This window comes from Ambystoma mexicanum, chromosome 5q (genome assembly GCF_040938575.1).
Source record: "Ambystoma mexicanum isolate Mex_15411 chromosome 5q, UKY_AmexF1_1, whole genome shotgun sequence".
NCBI lineage: Eukaryota > Metazoa > Chordata > Amphibia > Caudata > Ambystomatidae > Ambystoma > Ambystoma mexicanum.
This window is the reverse complement of record NC_090933.1, coordinates 718,789,646-718,809,118: the sequence shown is the minus strand read 5'-3', so window position 1 is coordinate 718,809,118 and position 19,473 is coordinate 718,789,646. Positions and strand designations below refer to the sequence as shown.

The window sequence follows — 19,473 nt, the reverse complement described above, 5'->3', positions numbered from 1 at the left end:
TGATGGTGAGTGCCCCCCTCCCACTCCTTGCCCCCAGTGATGGTGTGTGTGCCCCCTCCCACTCCCTTGCCCCCCATGATGCTAGTGTACCCCCTCCCACCCCCTTTCCCCTGCAATGGTGGGTCCCCCTCCAACCCCCTTGCCCCCCTGCGATGGTGTGTGCCCCTCACCCACCCACTTGCCCCCCATGATGGTGTGTTAGCCACCCCCTTGCATCCCCATGATGGTGTGTGTGCCCCATCCCACCCCCTTGCCCCCCGTGATGCTTTGTACCCCACCCTCTTGCCACCCATGACGGTTTTTGTGCCCCCCACCCCCTTGTCCCCATGATGGTTTGTGTGCCCCCTCTCACCTCTTTGCCCCCCATGATGGTTTGCGTGCCCCCACCACCCTCTTTCCCCCCGAGATGGATTGTGCACCCCCACCTACCCCCTTGCCCCTGAGATGTTGTGTGTGACCCTGTCCCACCACCTTGCCCCCTGTGATGGTTTGTGTGCCCCCCTCCCACCCTCTTGCCCCCGTGATGGTCTGTGTGCCCTCCTCCATCCCGCTTGCCCCCTGTGATGGTTTGTGTGCCCCCATTGTACCCCCTTGCTCCCCATGATTGTGTGTGTAACCCCCCTCCCATCCCCTTGCCCACCGCAATGGTGTGTGCCCCCAACCACCCCCTGTCCTCCTGTGATGGTGTATGTGCTTCCCTCCCACCCCCTTGCCCCCTGTGATGTTGAGTGTGAACTTCCCCCACCACCCCTTTGCCCCCCATGATGGTGTGTGTGCTCACCTCCTTGCCCCCGCGAGGGTGAGTGTGCCCCCTCCCACCCCCTTTCCCCCTGTGATGGTGTGTGTCCCCCTTCCACCCCCTTAACCCCTGCGATGGTTTGTGTGACCCCCACCCACCCATGATGGTGTGTGTGTGACGGAGGAGGTGTGGGTCACCCTACAATGTCCACAGTCCCTCCGACCCCTTTGCCCCCGTGATGGTGTGTGTGCACCCCCCTCCGACCCCCTTGCCCCCTGTTAGGGAAAATTCTCATACATGTGTTAATTCCCTTCACCTTAGAGACCCCCAGCCACTTTGATGGATTCTGAGGACTTGATTTTTTACCTGGAAAGAGTGTGAGCCTTTTTTTACCACTCTTTCATGTATGTTCTTTGATTATGGAATTTTAGATAACTCCATAAGCATCATCTTTTCATGTGTGTTACACACCACTCTCAGTGCAGTGACACTGGGATGTCTTTTAGACTTCCCCAAGGTTTAAATACCTTCTCTTGTATCAATTACTGTTTCCCAGAGAATGGAAAGTGAAATTGACTTTAATAGTCTTTTCCAAATTCCTAAGCCCAGCACACACTATCTTACAATGGAGTGCTGGAATGGTGACATAGTATCCCATCCCTGTGCCTAAACACTCATGTAGCAGTCAAATGCTACCCTTTCCTTTTGAAAAAGCTGGTGGCAGTGGTTTTACAGTGAACTACCATGATTTTTCCCGACTGCGAACACTGGTAGCTAAAAATCACGGAAGCCATGTTTTTCAAGATGGCGCCTTAAACTCCTTTGTCTAAACAGGTCCTGGTCTTCATTTTTCACCATTTCTTTTTGGAAAGGTCCTTCTAGTGTTTGTCTCTGCGCGCCAAACCAGGTTTGGTCCCTTGGTTCGTGTGCCTTTGGCAGGCTTCAGGACTGAAGTCTGCCCTTGGCGCCCGAGTGTCTGGGGTAGGCAGGAAGTGAGGGAGGCGCCCGAAACTCCCTGTGCTTAGTCTCCTAGGAGACCCAAATGCACTCTGGCATGATTGGCTGGCTGACTGTCCAGCAAGGACAGTCACCCTGCTGGGTGAGTGACAGCTAGGCTGGAATGAAAGGGACAGATGTGTTTAAAAGGTGAGTCTCGTGGACTGTAAGGCAGAGTCGATCACTGGAACGAAAGAGCCGAAGAGGAGCTGGAAGAGTACGGCTGCTGCAACTCCTAGACCATTGGTTGGCCCGGTTTAGTCCTGCTGCAGGTCCAAATTGCCAAACTCCATTCGACAGAGAACCTCCTTCAAGGACGGCTTCTTCCTTTGAGTTGGTGGTACCAATCAACTCATAAGACACCTGGACACCATTCTCAAGGCTGGTTAGGATTAACCATGGAGAGGGACACCAGTTTGTGTTCTTGAATCTACAGCTACTGGAACTGAAGTGACTCAATTTTGTTTGCTTTCTTCAATGATCCCGTGCAGTGCAGGAGTCCCCCAACGTCCTCCCTCTTGTCCCCATGACTGAGGCTCAGGAACAGCGAGATCTGCAGGAACTGCCAGGAACTACGACTTCAGGAACATTTGTTTGTTCATTCAAATGTACTGTGTCAACCCGATTGAGAGAATGCCACTCTTGCAGTGAAAGTTTGTGAAACTTTCCCAACTCGCATGCCTAATCAGCTTGTGACCCCACAAATGATTCTCTTTCGCCTAAACTACTTCTGAGAACTTTTGCGAAGACTTTACCGTTTGATACCAGAACTGCTCTTTCCTATCCAGAACATTGACTTTGGCCTGGCCTATTGACTTGAATTGAACTCTTCTGGTGAAATGAAACTATTTGCACTGCCTAGAAAGTATATGTAATCTATTCTACTTAGTTTTGTCCTTTTTGCTCATTGCTAAGTAACTGAACTGCCAATTTGCTCCTATTTCAGGGGAGCTCAAACTGCCTCAAAAACATGTTTTGAAGTGTATTAGTATATAATATTAAGTTGTCTTCTTCTAGTGAAATGTTTTCTAAATGATTGTGTAATAAATTAATAAGAGTTTTACCAAGAAACCTTGAGTATAAGTGTCTAATTGAACCACTGTGATTGAAAGTCCTCTGTAACTACTTGTTACGCTCACATTCACTCTTGAGATAAGCCTGGCTGCTCATCTCGCTACCAACAAACTTTGTGGTACAGACTTATACCAAAGGTTGGTCTTGCTTACACATGTAGTCATAATTGTGTGTGGTGGTCCCAGACGGTACTGCCTGCAATTCTGCCTAACACCCCCGTGATGGTGTGTCTGCCCTCTCCCACCGCCTTGCCCCTGTGATAGTGAGTGTGCCCCATCACACCCCCTTGCCCCCCATGATGGTGTGTATGCCCTCCTCCCTCCCCCTTGCCCCCTGTGTTGGAATGTCTGCCCTGCTCCCACCCCCTTGCCCCCTGAAATGATGTGTGTGCCATCCACCCACCCCCTTGCCCCCCATGATGGTGTGGATACCCCCCACCCACCCCCTTGCCTCCCTTGATGGTGTGTGTGACCCTAACCTACCCCCTTGCCCCATGATGGTTTGTGTGCCACCCACCCCCTTTCCCCCTGTAATGGTTTGTGTGCCCCCTCCCACCCCCTTGCCCCCGTGATGGTGTATTTGACCCCCACCCACCCCTTGCCCTCCATAATGGTTTGTGTGCCCCCTCCCACCCCCTTTCCCCCCTGTGATGGTGTGTTTGCCCCCCACCCACCCCCTTGCCCCCATCATGGATTGCGTGCCCACCACCCCTTTGACCCATGATGGTGTGTTTTCCTCCCTCCCACCGCCTTACCCCCGTGATCGTGTGTGTGCCCTCTCCCACCCCTTTCCCCTATGATGTGTGTGCCCCCTGTGATGGTTTATGTGCCCCCCTACCCCCATCATGGTCTGTTTGCCCTGCTCACACCCCCTTGCCCCTGTGATGGTGTGTTTGCCCCGCTCACACCCGCTTGCCCCCGTGATGGTTTGCATGCCCCCAACCACCGCCCTACGTACCTCCCACTCCCTTGCCCCCGCGATGGTGTGTGAGCTCCCATCCCACCCTGTGATGGTTTGTGTGCTCCCTTCCCACCCCCTTGCTCCCTGTGATGGTTTGTGTGCCACCACCCACCCCCTTTCCCCCATGATGGTGTGTGTGTGACCTTGCCCCCTGGATGGTTTGTGGGCCCCCACCCCCCCCTTTGCACCCTGTGATATTTTGTTTGCCCCCACCGACTCCCTTACCCCTGTGATGGTGTGTTTACCCCTCACCCCTTTTCCCCCCCTGTGCCCCTGTGATGGTGTGTGGCCCCCACCCACCCCCTTGCCCCCGTCTCCCCATTGCCCCTGTGATAGTTTGCATGCCCCCCAACCACCACCTTGTCCCCTGAGATGGTTTGCGAGACCCCCACCCACCCCTTTGCCTCCCACCCCCTTGCCCCCATGATGGTTTGTGTGCACCCGCCCACCCCCTTGCCCCCAGTGATGGTGTGTGTGCCCACCACCCACCATCTTGCCCCGTGATGGTTTGTGGGACCCCCACCCACCCTCTTGCCCCCATGATGGTTTGTGTGCCCCCACCAACCCTCCCTCCCCCTTGATGTTTTGTGTGTCCCCCACTAACCCCCCTTGCCCCAGTGATGGTGTGTGTGAGCCCCACCCACACCCTTACCCCCATGAAGGCTTTGTGTGTCCCCCTCCATGCCCATGATGGTTGTGTGCACCCACCCTCGGGTCTCCCTTAATGTGGTATTGTTACCCCTTTTCTCCCCCTCTCCGTTCTCTAGCACTTTGCTATTTCATACTTGCCTCTTGACCAGTATGATCATTGTCTGTCTGTGTCCCCCCTCTTTGTTCTTCCCCTCCCCCCCAGCACTCCTCTGAAAGGTAGTTCTGTCCTAGTAGGTTGGTCGCTTGGTTTGTCCTTCTCCTCCTCCCTCAACCCTTATCCCTTCTCCCCACCACTCCCCTCCTTGATTAATTCCAGCACTACCTCAATTGCCATCAGGCATAGCAATTGTAGCTGCCTGTTTTTCTTATTCCACCTGCCCTCCCCTCCTCCCCATCCCCCCACCCATGTTAAATTCCGGCACTACCTCAATTGCAGTCAGGCATAGTAATTGTAGCCACCTGTCTTTCTCATCCACCCGCCCTCTCCTCCTCCCCAATCCTTGCCTCCTCAGGTTCATAGAATGAGGAATTAACAGGCCATTCCGAGGTCGGAGGGCTCGGTAATTCCTCCTTCTAGGAACCCGGACCCGGACCTTCCCCATTCCCCGTAGGGCTGAATGGGAATGGGCGAGGGAGCAAACAAGGGGCCGATTACGAGCGGCCCGTTGTTTGCTCCCTCCTCGACTCGCGGGACCCGCTCTGCACATCTGGTGAAACCAGACGTGCAGACCGGGTCCCGCGAGGGGACCTCGTAATCAGGCGGGACGGGGTTGACGGCGCCGGCACCTTTACCGGCGCCGTTAACCCTGTCCCTCCTGTGTTATAATGATGCCCATTGTGTATAGGTGCTGTACAAATAAACAGTCAATTCAGTTCAATTCAATTCAATACAATAAACATGTGCTGCCTAGTCTAAGCATACATTTGTTGAAATGAGAACCAAAATACAGTTAACAGCAGCCAATTAATTCATTTAAATTTTATTATTGTGCGTTTTGGTTAATAAAATTAGCTTTTCAAACATTATACATGAATTAACCTCAACACTTTACATATTACCATACACAACACTACAATTAATCATATACAAAGAGACACTAAATTCATCATATACTGTACAATGAAATACATATCTAAAATCACCTTCAGAAAATCAAAAATCTTAAGTAAAAGAGAAACTTCATTTGTATTTAAAATCCTAATCCTCAGATACTCGTCCCAATTATTATTAAAAGAAGCCATTTTATCATTCTTGAGCAAAGACAGGGCTGGACACTTTATGCATAGATGTTTCAGCGATTCATCTTCCGGTAAACAGAAGTGGCAGTTTCTTGTACCCTTATCGATATTCCTCCTAATTCCCAAAACCTCCATTTTAGGTAACAATTCAGTTTTAACCTCAGTACTTTGGATCGAAAGTCTTTCGATGGGCGTTTCCTTCAATATGGGGCCACCACATTAAAGTTTCTTATAGTCAAGGTAAAGGGGTCATTAAAACATTGATATGCCACTAATGCTGAAGTAGTCATACTGCAAGCACACCTACATCATTTCCATTTAACCTTGTTGGGGTTGCTGCAGAGTTCCTCACGTGATGACTCTATTTTTGACAAAAGATCAGTACAAGCAATGGCCCAATTATCGAGGACCCTGCAAGAACCTTTACCCAACATCGTTTTTAGGTATACATAGAAAGAAGCAGGTGGGGGAGAAGAAATGTTAACATACAATTTCAGAAATCCCCATTCGATGTGAGTTTGCAGTGACACTAACCCAAATTCATACCTGACACCCACAAATGGAACTGCATTTGGTAGGTGCAAACCCCTCCTCCACCTTTGACCAGGAGATATCTACATCAAAACATTATGCACCAAAGATCATCCTTGGGAGGGATTTTTGTCAATAGAATTTATTCAGTGGGAGAGTTGAGTATCTGCCAAATTTGAAATCAAATTGAGACAACTCAACTGCAGCAGCCATACATTTTAACTCCAGGTCTCTATACAGTGAGCACTTCCCCCCTAATTGCATACAGTACGTTCCCTAAGTACTTATATTGGTTTACAGTTTCTAAATGATTACCATTCAATGCCCATCTCCATTTTTTTTCCATTTGGATCGTATAATATTAAATACCAAGATTTTGGATTTACTGGTGTTAATAGACAGATCCAAATTAACTAGAAACTTATTAATACAGTTCAGTGCTCTTTGGAGGACTTTTGGAGGCATATTGCAGATGACCATGTCATCTGCGTGATTCAGGTATTGCAGCTTCATGTTACCCAACAGCGGAGTGTATGTCCTCGCCATATCCCAACAATCGGCCATCTTTTATATAAATGTTAAATAGGAATGGCACGAGAACACATCCCGACACAGCCCATGATTGGTATCTATCCACCTTGTACAGGAACCTTCTGAGTCCAGCCTTCCCTTTATTTTGGTTCACCTATTTAGGGCTTACAATATACTGTTCAAAGGGAGGGGGCACCCATTCATATCAGGTTTTACCACATACTGCCTGGTCAACATTGCCAAAGGCTTTGCTTATTTCAAGGATGCCCAGATAAACAGTGTTTCCATGCTCTTTTGGTTACTTTGCCAGTAAGGACCGTACAAAACTATTCTGCACTTTTACCACCCACTTCTTAAAGCCAGCCTGATTATAATCTAGACAATTTGGCATTAGTGCCCATACTTGCAGCTCTTTTAATATTAATCTGGTAAAATGTTTATTTGAGGCATCTAACTGCGAGATACTATACTGTAATGGAGATGATCTCTCCCCTTCCCTAAAGATCAATGCAATTTGGGCTTTCCCGCAAGACTCCAGAAACTCCCTATGTAGAATGATGTTTCCAAATAATTGGGACATAAGGTGAGACCACAGGTGGCTACCTGATTTTAATGTTAAGTTAAATAGGCTATCAGGACCTGGAGCTTTAGAATGTTTGCTGTTCCTAATTAAAAGAATTAGGTCATCCATGTACCAAGTTAAAGCACCCTACCAAGTTTCACAGATGTAACACCTCCGGTCATAAAGATCTCCCTTAATTTACAATTCTGAAAAATTGTTAACCCACGTGTCTTCTGCGATAGATTGAATTTGCAAAAATTGTTCACTCCATTTGGGTTTCATCAATTGGCAAAACAGGTTGCCGTTCTTACTCAATATACACCCCAACATTTTTTCGGCATCCTTTATCACCATCAGGAACCTATGGCTTCTCAGCCAATTTTTCAACTTGTTTTCAACTTTGCAATTTCACTTTTATCATATTGCCAATTACCTTTTTCGCAACCTTTTACTACTGGCACGCAATTGTTTTTTCCTCCTACTAATTTCAGTGTTAAAGACATGGTTGTGCCCCAGCAGTTTAGACCTCTTGCAAAAAAGACTAGCAGGAAAAAGATCCCCCTGATCGTATAGACAGCTGAAAGCCCTGAGGAGAAGTTACACCACTATCCTTAGTCTCCAAAGATCACCTAAATGATGATTAAAAGGTTGCACAATTTTTTGGGACCATTTCAATGCATGATTTCTTGGGTTAATCCCCCCCCTCGTGTAGCAAATTGGCAGACAGAAAAATGTAGTCAAGAGTTTATCTCCATAAATGGTTATGCCATGTAAAATTCGGTGCCACATCTCCTCTGAAGTTGCCATTTAACAGTGGCAAATCCCAAGTCTCGAGTTCCTCAGTCACCAGGAACCCCCTATCACGAGATACACTAGAAGTCGTTTCCCTATCAGGTAATTGATGGCTGCAAAGTTCCAAACATTCTGCATTTAAATCACCAAGAATAATTACATATTCACCTTCCTCTGCAATTTCACAACGAAGTATGATGGAGAGCCCAGCCAATAGTTTCTCCATAGTTGTACTTTCCGGGTTAAAATACACATTGACCAGTAAACACTTCTGAGGTACCCCAGAATCCTGCCTTTTCCCCTTATCAGAGTTACTAGCATAGCACTTCTATTTGACTCAATCTGCTGCACTCTTAGTTCCTGAGTCTGTCTAATCACTGTCAGTAGTCCGCCATAGGGGCGCCCCCTCGTACCAGGCTGAGCTTTAATGAACATAACCTCATATCCTTCAATGAGCGGAGTGCCCATTAACAGAGTCTCTTGCAAACAGATTATGTCATATGTATTAAATAACCTCTGATTTCCATCACCAGGTGCTTTTAACCCTCTTCCCAATTGTTACTGATATCGTTCTTACAGTGCCACGCTCCCCTCAGGGGCCAATCCTGATTAACTTGATTTGTTCTTCATGAACCTTTCAACCCTTGGTTAGTAGAGAGGTGCAACTGGCCAACTGTGTGTAATCCTGTTCCTCGACAACAGTCCCTCTCCTCTACATCAATACCTCTTAAATTATCAAAGGGCCCTCATTCCAGAACTTCAAAACACAGGGACAGAAGCACTTCATATTCTGCTTATATAGCATTCTTAATAATCTGTGAATGTAGATGTACCTTTACTACATGAAGGCAATTCTCATAAACAAATTCTACAACCTTAGTGTCCCCAAAGTTAATCAATCATAAACTGGAATTTAAAAAAATAAAGAAGGTATGTAGTTCTTGTTTAAGGGAGCCTTGTTAGAACTTTCAAAATGGTGGTGCATGTAAATACCTAGTGAAGTTACTTCAGCCCCCAGATTAAGTTTTTTTCTGCCCTTCTCAAGTTTCATTTGAACATCCTTTGGGTGCACACTGCAATTGATTAACCTCAGGCAACTTTGAGCATTTAGCCCGACACTACCTCTTCTCCACGATGGTACGAAATAAGGGAGAAAGCTTATGCAAATCACCATGCACCTCTGATTCTACTCTGTCCACTTCTTTTTTGTCACCAAATTGCTAAATATTGAGAAGAGTTTCTGATTCTAACCCTCATTTTGTGCACACCCAGCCTTATTATTTAATACTAACTATGGGCTTACTGTGTTCCCTTTTAGTACCTGTAAAGTAGCGTGCCTCATCATACACATTTTGACAGCTCCTAAAACTGTCACGCAGTCCACTTTGTCCTGCACAAGGAGGGGCGCACTATCTTCTATCATTTCGTCCTCCATGGGGAAGACTGAAATATTGTTTAAGTCGAATGAGGGAGCCTCGTCCGCAGTTGGACGCCTATGATAGGAGTTCAGTTCTTGCCTCTGGGTGAGGCCAGAATTAGACTTTTTTCGCACCACATTGCTGCAACCCTTTAGCTCTTATATCCTCCCCGTCTTTACTGACACCTTTTTCGAATCTCTGTCCCCAAGAATGGTGCTTGAACAATATCCAGCTGTTGTTTTAAGTGGTTTAAACTTTTCTGTGAACCCCTATTTTTCTGTTTAGAGGGGATTTTACCATTTCTGTACTTCTTTTTAGATGGCCCCTCCCCTTCAGCACTTCTTGGTCTTACTATAGGGGGCAGAACCTCAATATGACTACTAGAATATTGACACAGTCCTAATCCTCATTAGCCCTACGGGCCATACCCAAAACGGACACTACTTGAGGGGGTGCCTTACTCTGCCTCCCTACTAAACAGTCACCCCCCCAGAGCCTGTTCCAGAGATTGGAACCATTCCCTCCAGTACTTGAGGTGTGTGGCAGAAATCCTTTACTTTTACCAGCGATCTTGCGTTCATAATGAAAGCAGTTATGAACCCTTCCAAGACGTTTTTTTTCCTACTCAAGTCCTTCAGAATCTGCCTAACCTCACGTATTTCAAAGTTGAGGGATTCATACCCTCTATCCATAGTGTCTAAGAGCCTCGTCAGGAGGCCCACAGACATTCGGGGAGAGCCGGTTATAGGTTTCCCAATGGATTGTGATGCTTCCAGCTTTGGCCAAAGAAATCGTCCCTAAATCCACAGTCAAACCTTTCCCCAACCGACACTCATGTGAACACATATAATTGACACAGGGGAACAATCTGCATCATATTTCTTGATGGTCTGTGGAGCTGGCGACGTAGCATAATCTCTGTTAACTCCTGGGAATTAGAAGGACATCCTAGGATTACCCATTGGTTCGATTTAAAATCCAAGGAAAGTCTGACACGTTTCCCCCCATTCATGCGAAATTACTGTTTCCAACATTGATACATCAGAAACTAAATCCACTTCCTACCGAGATTTCATTGGAACCATGTCCTGTATATTCTCCTCTATTTTTGAAAGGACCTGGTCGAATTTACCAGTGTATTCCATAAATGTACCAACCCCTTCAAGCGCTGAAAAATCTGAACAACTGGCCGCAACAGACCACAAAGGATTTTCCATTGAGGTTTTCACCTTTACCCAAGACACTATGTCAGATGCTACGGGGCACAATGGGTAACCTCAATTTGCTTACTTACGCCAGGCAGATCAAACTCACAGATCGTTAACCTTTTCTCTGCCCCCTGCAAAACCTGTATAATAGTGTCCACACAAGTCTTAAAAGATGAAACTTTCTCCGGCTATGGCAAACCTGTATAGAGGAGGGATACCGGAACAAACAACAATACATCTCCTTATTAAAATTAAAGGGACCGTCACAGCACTTCCCATTTAATCTTCACCACTCTCCTCGACGCGTAGTCTTAGTAGTGGTAGAAACCAATTATTGCACCTCAACGTTACACGGCTCAAGGGACAGACGTCTCAGAGTCACTGTGTACAAACAAGAAGCCGGTCACCCAAAGTGACGAGAAGTACAGACAGATATTAGCCTATGCCCCTGCTGTGGATGTATGGGAAAATCCCTCCAGACAACGTAACATAAAACGTTCTCACAGACAAATGAATAATCAAAATAATCAGAGGACGGTTAGCACAACGTGTTTCAATAAAAGTTTAAAGTGCAGGGATGCAGTACATTATCATAGCCATATCTCTGTCCTTGATGCACTCTAGAACTCAGTCAGGCGTTTATCAAAAGTGTTAGCCGCCAATCCACCGTCACTCGCTGGAGACTGCTGAGACTGCAAACCTCTGCACAGCCGCGCCACTCCACGTTAGATAAGGGTTTTTAAAACAAGCTCCTCCTGCTGGCAGCCTGGGACAACAGTAGGCACTGTAAAGAAACTCGGCAGCAGCAATCAATCCGAGACTGCACACCTCTGTGCCTGTCCGCATTGCATAGGGTTTTTAAAACAGGATACTCCTGCTGGCAGCCCAGGACAAGAGTAGGCACTGCAAAGACTCTCGGCAGCAACATCCAATCCAAGACTGCACACCTCTGCACAGCTCCGCTCCGCATTAGATTAGGGCTTTTTAAAACAAGCTCCTCCTACTGGCAGCCTGGGACAACAGTAGGCACTGTAAAGACACTTTGCAGCAGCAATCAATCTGAAACTGAACACCTATGCACAGCTCAAATGCATATATGAGATTGTCATACACACCACTTCAATCACTTGCCGAAAGAACCCTTTCCAAAGAAAAGGATCTCACACTTAACATAAAATCACTGATTTCTTCAACAGGCAATCACACTACCACTCTCTCACACAGCCAGTACCGCAAACTACATATTGGTAGTCACCTACGTACAACACTACCTACCCAGTACCACTCATTACACCACTCACTCACTTTGCAGATCTCTTAATCTTGCCATTCAATTAGACATCAAGTACAATCAGTAACCGAAGAACATACAGCGATATAAAGGTCAGTAGACATACACTCAATAGTTGACCCAAGCTTGGAGAAATAGCCAGTGCTGCTCTTTTAGCATGGGAAGCATGTGGTGACATCTTTTACAGCACCTTTATAAAGTCAGATGCCGCCACCCTGAATGGCTTCCAGTGCGGCCACATTGGAGGTAGGAACATATGTGAGGAATGCTTTACCAGAACCCAGGTAGGAGAGGATGAGGAGAACTGTATGGCAAGTCTTCAAGTTGGATTAAGTGTATGAGAGAGAGGCAGACTTTCAATCAATAAATGGCATTGAAACAGTTCGGGCCTCATTACGAGTATGGAGGTAGCCATGGAGCTATTAACTCCATGGCTGCCTCCGTATCGGGCTCCATTACCGGGTTCCTGCAATGGGGACTTAACGGGTTACTCCAACATAGGAGGACCCGGTAAATCCTCCTTGCAGGAACCCATCCCCATTCCCATTTGAGCCCCCATAGGGCTCAATGGGAATGGGGAGGGAGGTAACAACGGGCACATTACGAGTGTCCCGTTATTGCCTCCCTCTTCCCCTCGCTGGACCCGGAAAAGACATCTGGTTTTACCAGACGTCTGATCCGGGTCCTGTGATGGGAAGCTCGTAATCGGTGCTCCCGTAATAAAGGGGGCCGGACCCGTACCAGCCCCCTTCATTACGGGAGTACCAGCCTTATAATGAGGCCCCATACCTTTTAATAACAGGGACTTCCTTTCTTATTTCAGGAGCAGACTCAGATCAACCAAAACCTTGTTTTGGTTCATTAGTTGTCAATTCAAGAAACAAAGAATGTCAACATGTTTTATTACCATCAGAAAATCTTACTATGGATAGGGTTCAGTCCAAGACAAAAAAACACTTGAGATTTAGGAATGTATTAAATCCGACACATAGTGCCTCATTACGAGTATGGAGGGAGCCATGCCCTTAATAAGGGCATGGCTGCCTCCATACCGGGTCCCAGTACCGGGTTCCTTCAATGAGGAATAACCAGGGTAATTCCGACTTTGGAGGACCCAGTAATTCCTCCTTGAAGGAACCCATCTCCATTCCCATTGAGCCCCCATAGGGCTCAATGGGAATGGGGAGGGAGCTAATAACGGGCCCACTAATAACGGCCCGTTATTAGCTCCCTGTTCTCCTCGCGGGACCCACTAAGGACGCCTGGTTTTACTAGTCGTCCTTACCGATCCCGCAAAGGGAACCTCCTAATAGGGCGTCCCGTAATGAAGGGTGCCGGTCTCAAACCGGCACCCTTCATTGCGGGATCGCCTATGTTATAGTGAGGCCCATAAACTTAATAAAATTAAAAGAGTCAAGTATTAGTTTGCATTTAAAGTGTTACTTCTTTCTTGCCTTATGTTTTATTTATTTTTTAATCCTCATGAAGAATTTGTACTTTAAGCTTACTTGCTCGAAGCAGCCCTGAAGCTAGTAAAATCCCACATAAGCCAATAAATCCTTTGCATGGAAAAGTATGCAACAAAAAACAAAAATATTATTAGTCCTTTTTCTAGTGTATTGACTATTCTCTTTTAGTCGTGCCCAGCATCCAAAAATAAATGGGTTAAACGACTGTTGGCGACAGGGGCTAAACCCATGTGCTCCTATGGAATATGCTTGCTCCAATCACCTGATAAAAGCACCTGAATTCAATAGGGAACCATTGTAAATGCTGCTTTCAATTGGAACACAACATCACATAATTGTGTTTCCCTGCATGCAATTAAAACCGTTTTTCAAAATGAACAATTTGGTGTTTTAGCATACATTTTGCAATGAGTTTTCAAATCTTCCCTTTTTTCCTCATGCAAATTTAGAGTAAAATGTCCACAACATTACTGTTATTTTACTGTGAAAATATCTTGCATTGCTGAAATAACATTACAGTTTTCATTTATCAAAAGAATGGGAAAACACTTAACAGTTTTAAAGGCTTCCCCATTCAAACTAAAACACTCCATGTGCCCTTGTCCTCCTTTCTAGTTCCTCCCACCTGGTGTAATTTCTCCCTAATCCTTTCACTCAACGGTTTGTCTGGTCTATTTTTTCTCATGCATGTTTCGCAACACTTCCGTAGGAATTCCATGGAAATCCCACAAGATTCCCCCTGTAAGACGAAAATGGTCTGCCACAAACGTGCTCCCCAGCCCACCCGTATCTCTCCTCCTACACACGTAGTCCTCTTTTCCATTTCCCACCTTTACTCTGATATAAAATCTAGTAAACGCCTGGGGTTTTGTGATGTCATCTTTGATGTCCTGGGTGTTAGTCTTAACAGTGCACGTTGGTGGCGCGAGTTATGGTTGTTTAGCTTACCATAACTGGCGAATTTCTGGGGGTTTTCGATTTTACTTGAAACCATAACGTCCCTTTAACAAAGTTTTTTCTTTGAATCTGTATTATACATAGTTAGAGGCTGTTCCAGGCATGCGTCTTTGATAATGATGTTATTAACATCTAAAGTTATAGGTGTATATGTTCCCTTAACCAATCCCTTCGCCGGATATGTTTTTATTATTTGTCACTTAGGATGATGTCATAGCAGATGCATATTGAGGTGTAAAGCCTTTGTGTAATGAAATGTATTCGAGAGTGAGTAAAATGTGATTTGTTATGCCTGCCAGATTTCCCTACTTTATTAAACTGATAATAAAGTAGTACTTTGCCATATTCTTTAAGTATGTCCCGTTATGTGGGTCTATAATCAGTTGTTATGGTAATCCCATCGTGCACTTCATACGCTGCAGGTGCTACTGAATAATATCAATCTCGCCTCTGATTGGGGTAACCATTTTCAATATTCTACTGTAGAAATGCAGTTGTAGGTGTTGCACGCAGATGCACATGTCTAATCTGTATAGAAACAATGAAAAACTGGAAAAAGCCTGAACAGGATGTCAATGTCATAAGTCATGGCCGGCAGTAACACAGACACTCAAGAGCTATTACCTTCGCAAGTCCTGCTGTGTTCTATGCAACCTACTACTTATGTTATGTCTGGAAGTTAATACTGCTGCAAATTACCTCTAATTTACACAAGATAACATTGTAATCCGTAACTATTACCCCTGTGACCTAAGTATGCTATTACTGTAACCATTTCTGATGCAAGCAACCACTGTAACCAACTTCTTAAGCAAAAAGCGCCTAGATGCCTCTGGGTTATGTGCGTGATATAAATGAATAAATAAATAAACTGTAAACATCTCTATTCTGGTGCACTCCAGATTGAAGGTTTATGGAAGACAACGTAAGTAAATAAAGTTGGTGTTAAATCACATAAGGACCAATTTGTGGTTATCTTCTTCTCAAACAATGGACAATTATTTAAGTTTGTCAAGGTGACTATACAGTCTGACTTAATTAAAAGACCTACATTATCAAGAGGATTTTTTTCATTGGAATATCTTTTAAAATGCAAAGGAAGGTATATTTCAGGGTCACCCAGTTGCTAGTCACCATGCAACGTCTTCTCTTATTGCTTAGAAAGATTCTGGTAATCATTTTAATTGTGTTTAAATCATAGATGTTACCCAACATATTATGCTTTTTCCTTAAAATGTATTTATATAATTAATTCTTTTACTTACAGGGGGCAAATATGGACAGTCTCGACAATGAATCCCGGTCTCCACTTTTATTAGCTGTGACATGCTCAGCATGGAAAACAGTGAACTTGCTACTCTCAAAAGGTACTTGTAAAGTTTTATGAATGAGAAACTAAGTAATTAGGGCCTCATTACGAGTGTCTAAAATGGTGGTAGTGCAGTGGTAACAGAGTTACCACTGAATTACCTCTGCATTACCACAACACCAAAATAGGAGTTTGGAGGTAAGGCGGAGGAAAAACCTCCATCAGAACACTGGAGGTAATTCCTCCACTTGACAGCTGAAAAAAAGCCAAATTGGCAGATTTATCTGTCAGCGAATTTACCATTGATGGTAATTCCACTAAAATCCCCATGGAGTCCTATGGGCTCCAATAAATGCAAAGTAACACCACCCATCAAAACTTGTAAGCCTGTGGTAAATCCACAGGACCAAGTGGTGGTAACTATAAATCCGTTTGGTGTATCTCGGAGTATGCACCTCCAAAATACCACCAAACTTGTAATGATGCCCTTTATGTGTTGTGGATGTCTTCAAGATGTATTAAATTCATCCACTATGTATTGAATTATTGTCAGTATAACTTATTTTATATCACACTGTGTTAACCTTGTTTGATAATAAATGTTTGTTATTGTCTTGTTTTCTAATTAGTGATATACATTTTAAAATATTCGTAGGATGTGACCAAGTAGGATTTCAATTTGTACTTTGTTAAATGAGAAAGATAATCTAAAAAATATTAAATTAGACATATCAGTGACCAGTGGAATAGAACCTTAAGATAAAGTGGTAACTAGTGACATTACTTTGGGCATTATTACAAGTTTGCCGGTATTATGGTGGTAAATCCACCTGAATACCACCAAACGGATTTAATGTTACCACCACTTTATCTGACAGAACTACCACCATATTACAAGTGGTTGTATGGTGGTTTTAGTCTCCATTTATGGAGTAGATAAGACTCCAGGGGATTTTGGCAGAATTACCACTGGCTGTAATTCTGCCGATTTTGATGTTTTGAGCGGTAAGGTGGCAAAATTGCCACCAGCATTTTGCTGGAGGTTTTCCGTCTGTCTCACCATAAAAGCTGTAGTACAGTGGCACGGTAATGTGATGGTAATCTAGTAGTAGCCGAGTTACCACTGCACTATCGCCATTTTTCAAGCACTGCCATACTTGTAAAGACGTCCTTTGTGTTTTGTATTTATGTAATTGAAAAAACAATTACATTATATTACATGTTTATGAGATGTACCTATTGTGTCACAGATTTCTATGAAGAGTGCATATCAAAAACTAAACCACATCTGAAAAATAGTTAATTTCCAAAGGTAAACTATGCTCTCTATCTTCAATAAGTGTACATAAGTGAGGTCTATTATATGTACTAACATCTATTACGCACTTTGGGCCTCATTAAACGTTTGGTAGTATTTCATCTGTAAATCTGCTGAAATCCCATGGAATGGATTTACTCTTACTGCCACTTGGTCTGGCAGAATTGCTGCCAGATTACAAGTTACGGTATTTTGCTGGCAGTAATGCAACGGTAACTCCATTACAGCCAATTTTATTTACACCGCCCAACTCGTAATGAGGCCCTGTCTCTTTTAACTAAAACCAAAAGCCTAATGGATGCTTATGCTCAGAAAGCTGACCTTAAAAGCAGCACTTTTATCTCTGTGATTTAATTTACAGTGATCCTGTGTGGCTTCACTTAGCAGACACACATTTGTCACATTAGCTCTGCTAATGTTTTCAAAGACGCAGAAACATGCAAATCTCACTACATTATGATCTTTAAGGGTCATGATAGAACTTTTTGAAATAATTTTAAAATAGTGGAGTTGATAAACTAATGCTGTTGTTTTAGATGGCTCATTGTATTTATGTTTGCATATATCAGGTTTAGGTTAGGCCAAACCAAACTAAAAGCAGAGTTCTGTGCAGAGAGAAGATGATAATACAATATTGCATGCACAAGATTAGGTATGTGGAGTACAAGAACACAGGCATGCAAGGTAATAGGCCGACAGGGCAAGATTGTGGGTAGGAGCATGGATGAGCACCATTATCGAGGGCTGATGAAACATTCTTTGAAGAGGTGAGGTTTTTCTGTTCTTTTCTGAACTACATGAATAAAGGGACTAGTGTGGAGAGAGTAGTGTGAAATAATATTTGAGCCTTGGGACATGGGTCCCCTGTTCTTTTATTGTTTACATTTCTTCATTTTCAGACTTGCAGAGTAATTGGTTTTTATGCCATATTGTCCTCCAGAGATCATAGGTTTTCTATTCAGGTAGGTTGAAGACCTTGCCAGTCTTTCCATGCTGGTGATACAAGCAGTCATACACATCATGTGGACCTGGAGTGGCTGCGGTTATACAGGCAGTCGTAAACATCATGTGGGCCTGCAGTGGCCGGTAGTGTGGGTGCTTTGATGGGTTGAGCTGATACTAAAATAATGTTTTTCAGTGGGGGTAGCTGCCTGTGATACAACCGACTGACACAAAATGCTGGTGGAGAAATAATGTACGCATTTGTCAGGTCTTTGCATTCGGATTTGGCTCTGTCTGTTTCTGAATGATGTGGATTAATTCACTCTTTGTTGGGTAGAGTAATGGGTAGGCAATCAACATCCAGGCTTGTATTAAGTGAGGTGGTGTTCAAGTTTTGTCTTGTCGCTATATTGCACCATCCTGAGGTCTTGGTCTGTTAGGTGTTCTCCCTGGGCTCCCTTGTATAAAATAAAGATGGTTTGGGAGATTACGAATACTCAATATACCCCACTAGTCAATGGGTGATATCAGGATCTGCACAAGGCCACCTGAATGAGCTTATATCAGTTAGTTAGATGACAGGAGAACCAATGCAAGACTGTGTTTTTGAATATCCTTTATGTTCAGGACTTTGTGTGTGATGATGCCAATAGTTTCTGAGAGATAAAGCCAGACTAGTAGAGTGGGATCTCTAGTGTCCATGATTTTGAAAGCAATTTCAGTGGCATTTCGGTGCTGGACTGCCCTTGGGCAGGACAAAGACTGATATGTTGTGGATATTTCTCTTCTGTGAAAGGGATAGTGAGCTAAAAAATCTTGTTGCGACTCCCCCATGACTGAGGCCGGTAGAGAGACTCCAAGAACCCCCCTCCTTTGCATATTGAATGATTGGACAACAATCCTGCATCTTAGCTTGAAACGGATTGAGAGTTGTGTGGGAGAGTTTTTATTAGCTTTCCTATTAACCTCTTTGCTGCTGCATGTGTTGTTGTTCTCTTATTAGCACAATTAACAGGAAATGCATTATTATGGTGTATCTAACATTTGTTTTTACTATTAGTGTCAATAATGTGACATACATGTTCTCAAAATAAGAGGAGTTAAAAGTAGATGTGTGATTAGTCAGTAGTTGTTTCAGACGTGTAGGTCGGGTGTAGGTTTTTCCAATATGTTATGTTTTGAGTGTGCACAGGAATATACCTGGCATGAGTGAGGCGTTGATGGTGTCGCGGGGACGTGTGAGTGTGTGATCTAAGAGCGTTTTCATAATGTGAACCAATAGGGTGTCTTCCTCAGCGATGATGGTTCTGAGATAGAGGATGTTAGTGATGTTTTGTGTGTCATTGTCCTGCAGATTACCATCTTAGGTGTCATGTGGTGCAATAAGGGGAGAGGGTGCAGCAGAGTCTTGCTTCAAAAGGTCAATGTGGAATGCAATTTCCTCTATGAGAATGTTTCATGCCATTGCATTTGCCATTGCCCTTGG

At 44.5% G+C, this 19,473-nt stretch overlaps 1 protein-coding gene across 1 annotated transcript in view; it reads left to right on the top strand.

Moving 5' to 3' along the window:
* The window catches only part of TRPA1 (transient receptor potential cation channel subfamily A member 1), a 1,301,026-nt gene that overhangs the window by 372,200 nt on the left and 909,353 nt on the right, over positions 1-19,473 (top strand). The window contains exon 9 of the mRNA XM_069621203.1: positions 15,686-15,785. Coding sequence (XP_069477304.1) covers positions 15,686-15,785 — 100 coding nt within the window. The remainder of the gene's footprint in view (positions 1-15,685; positions 15,786-19,473) is intronic.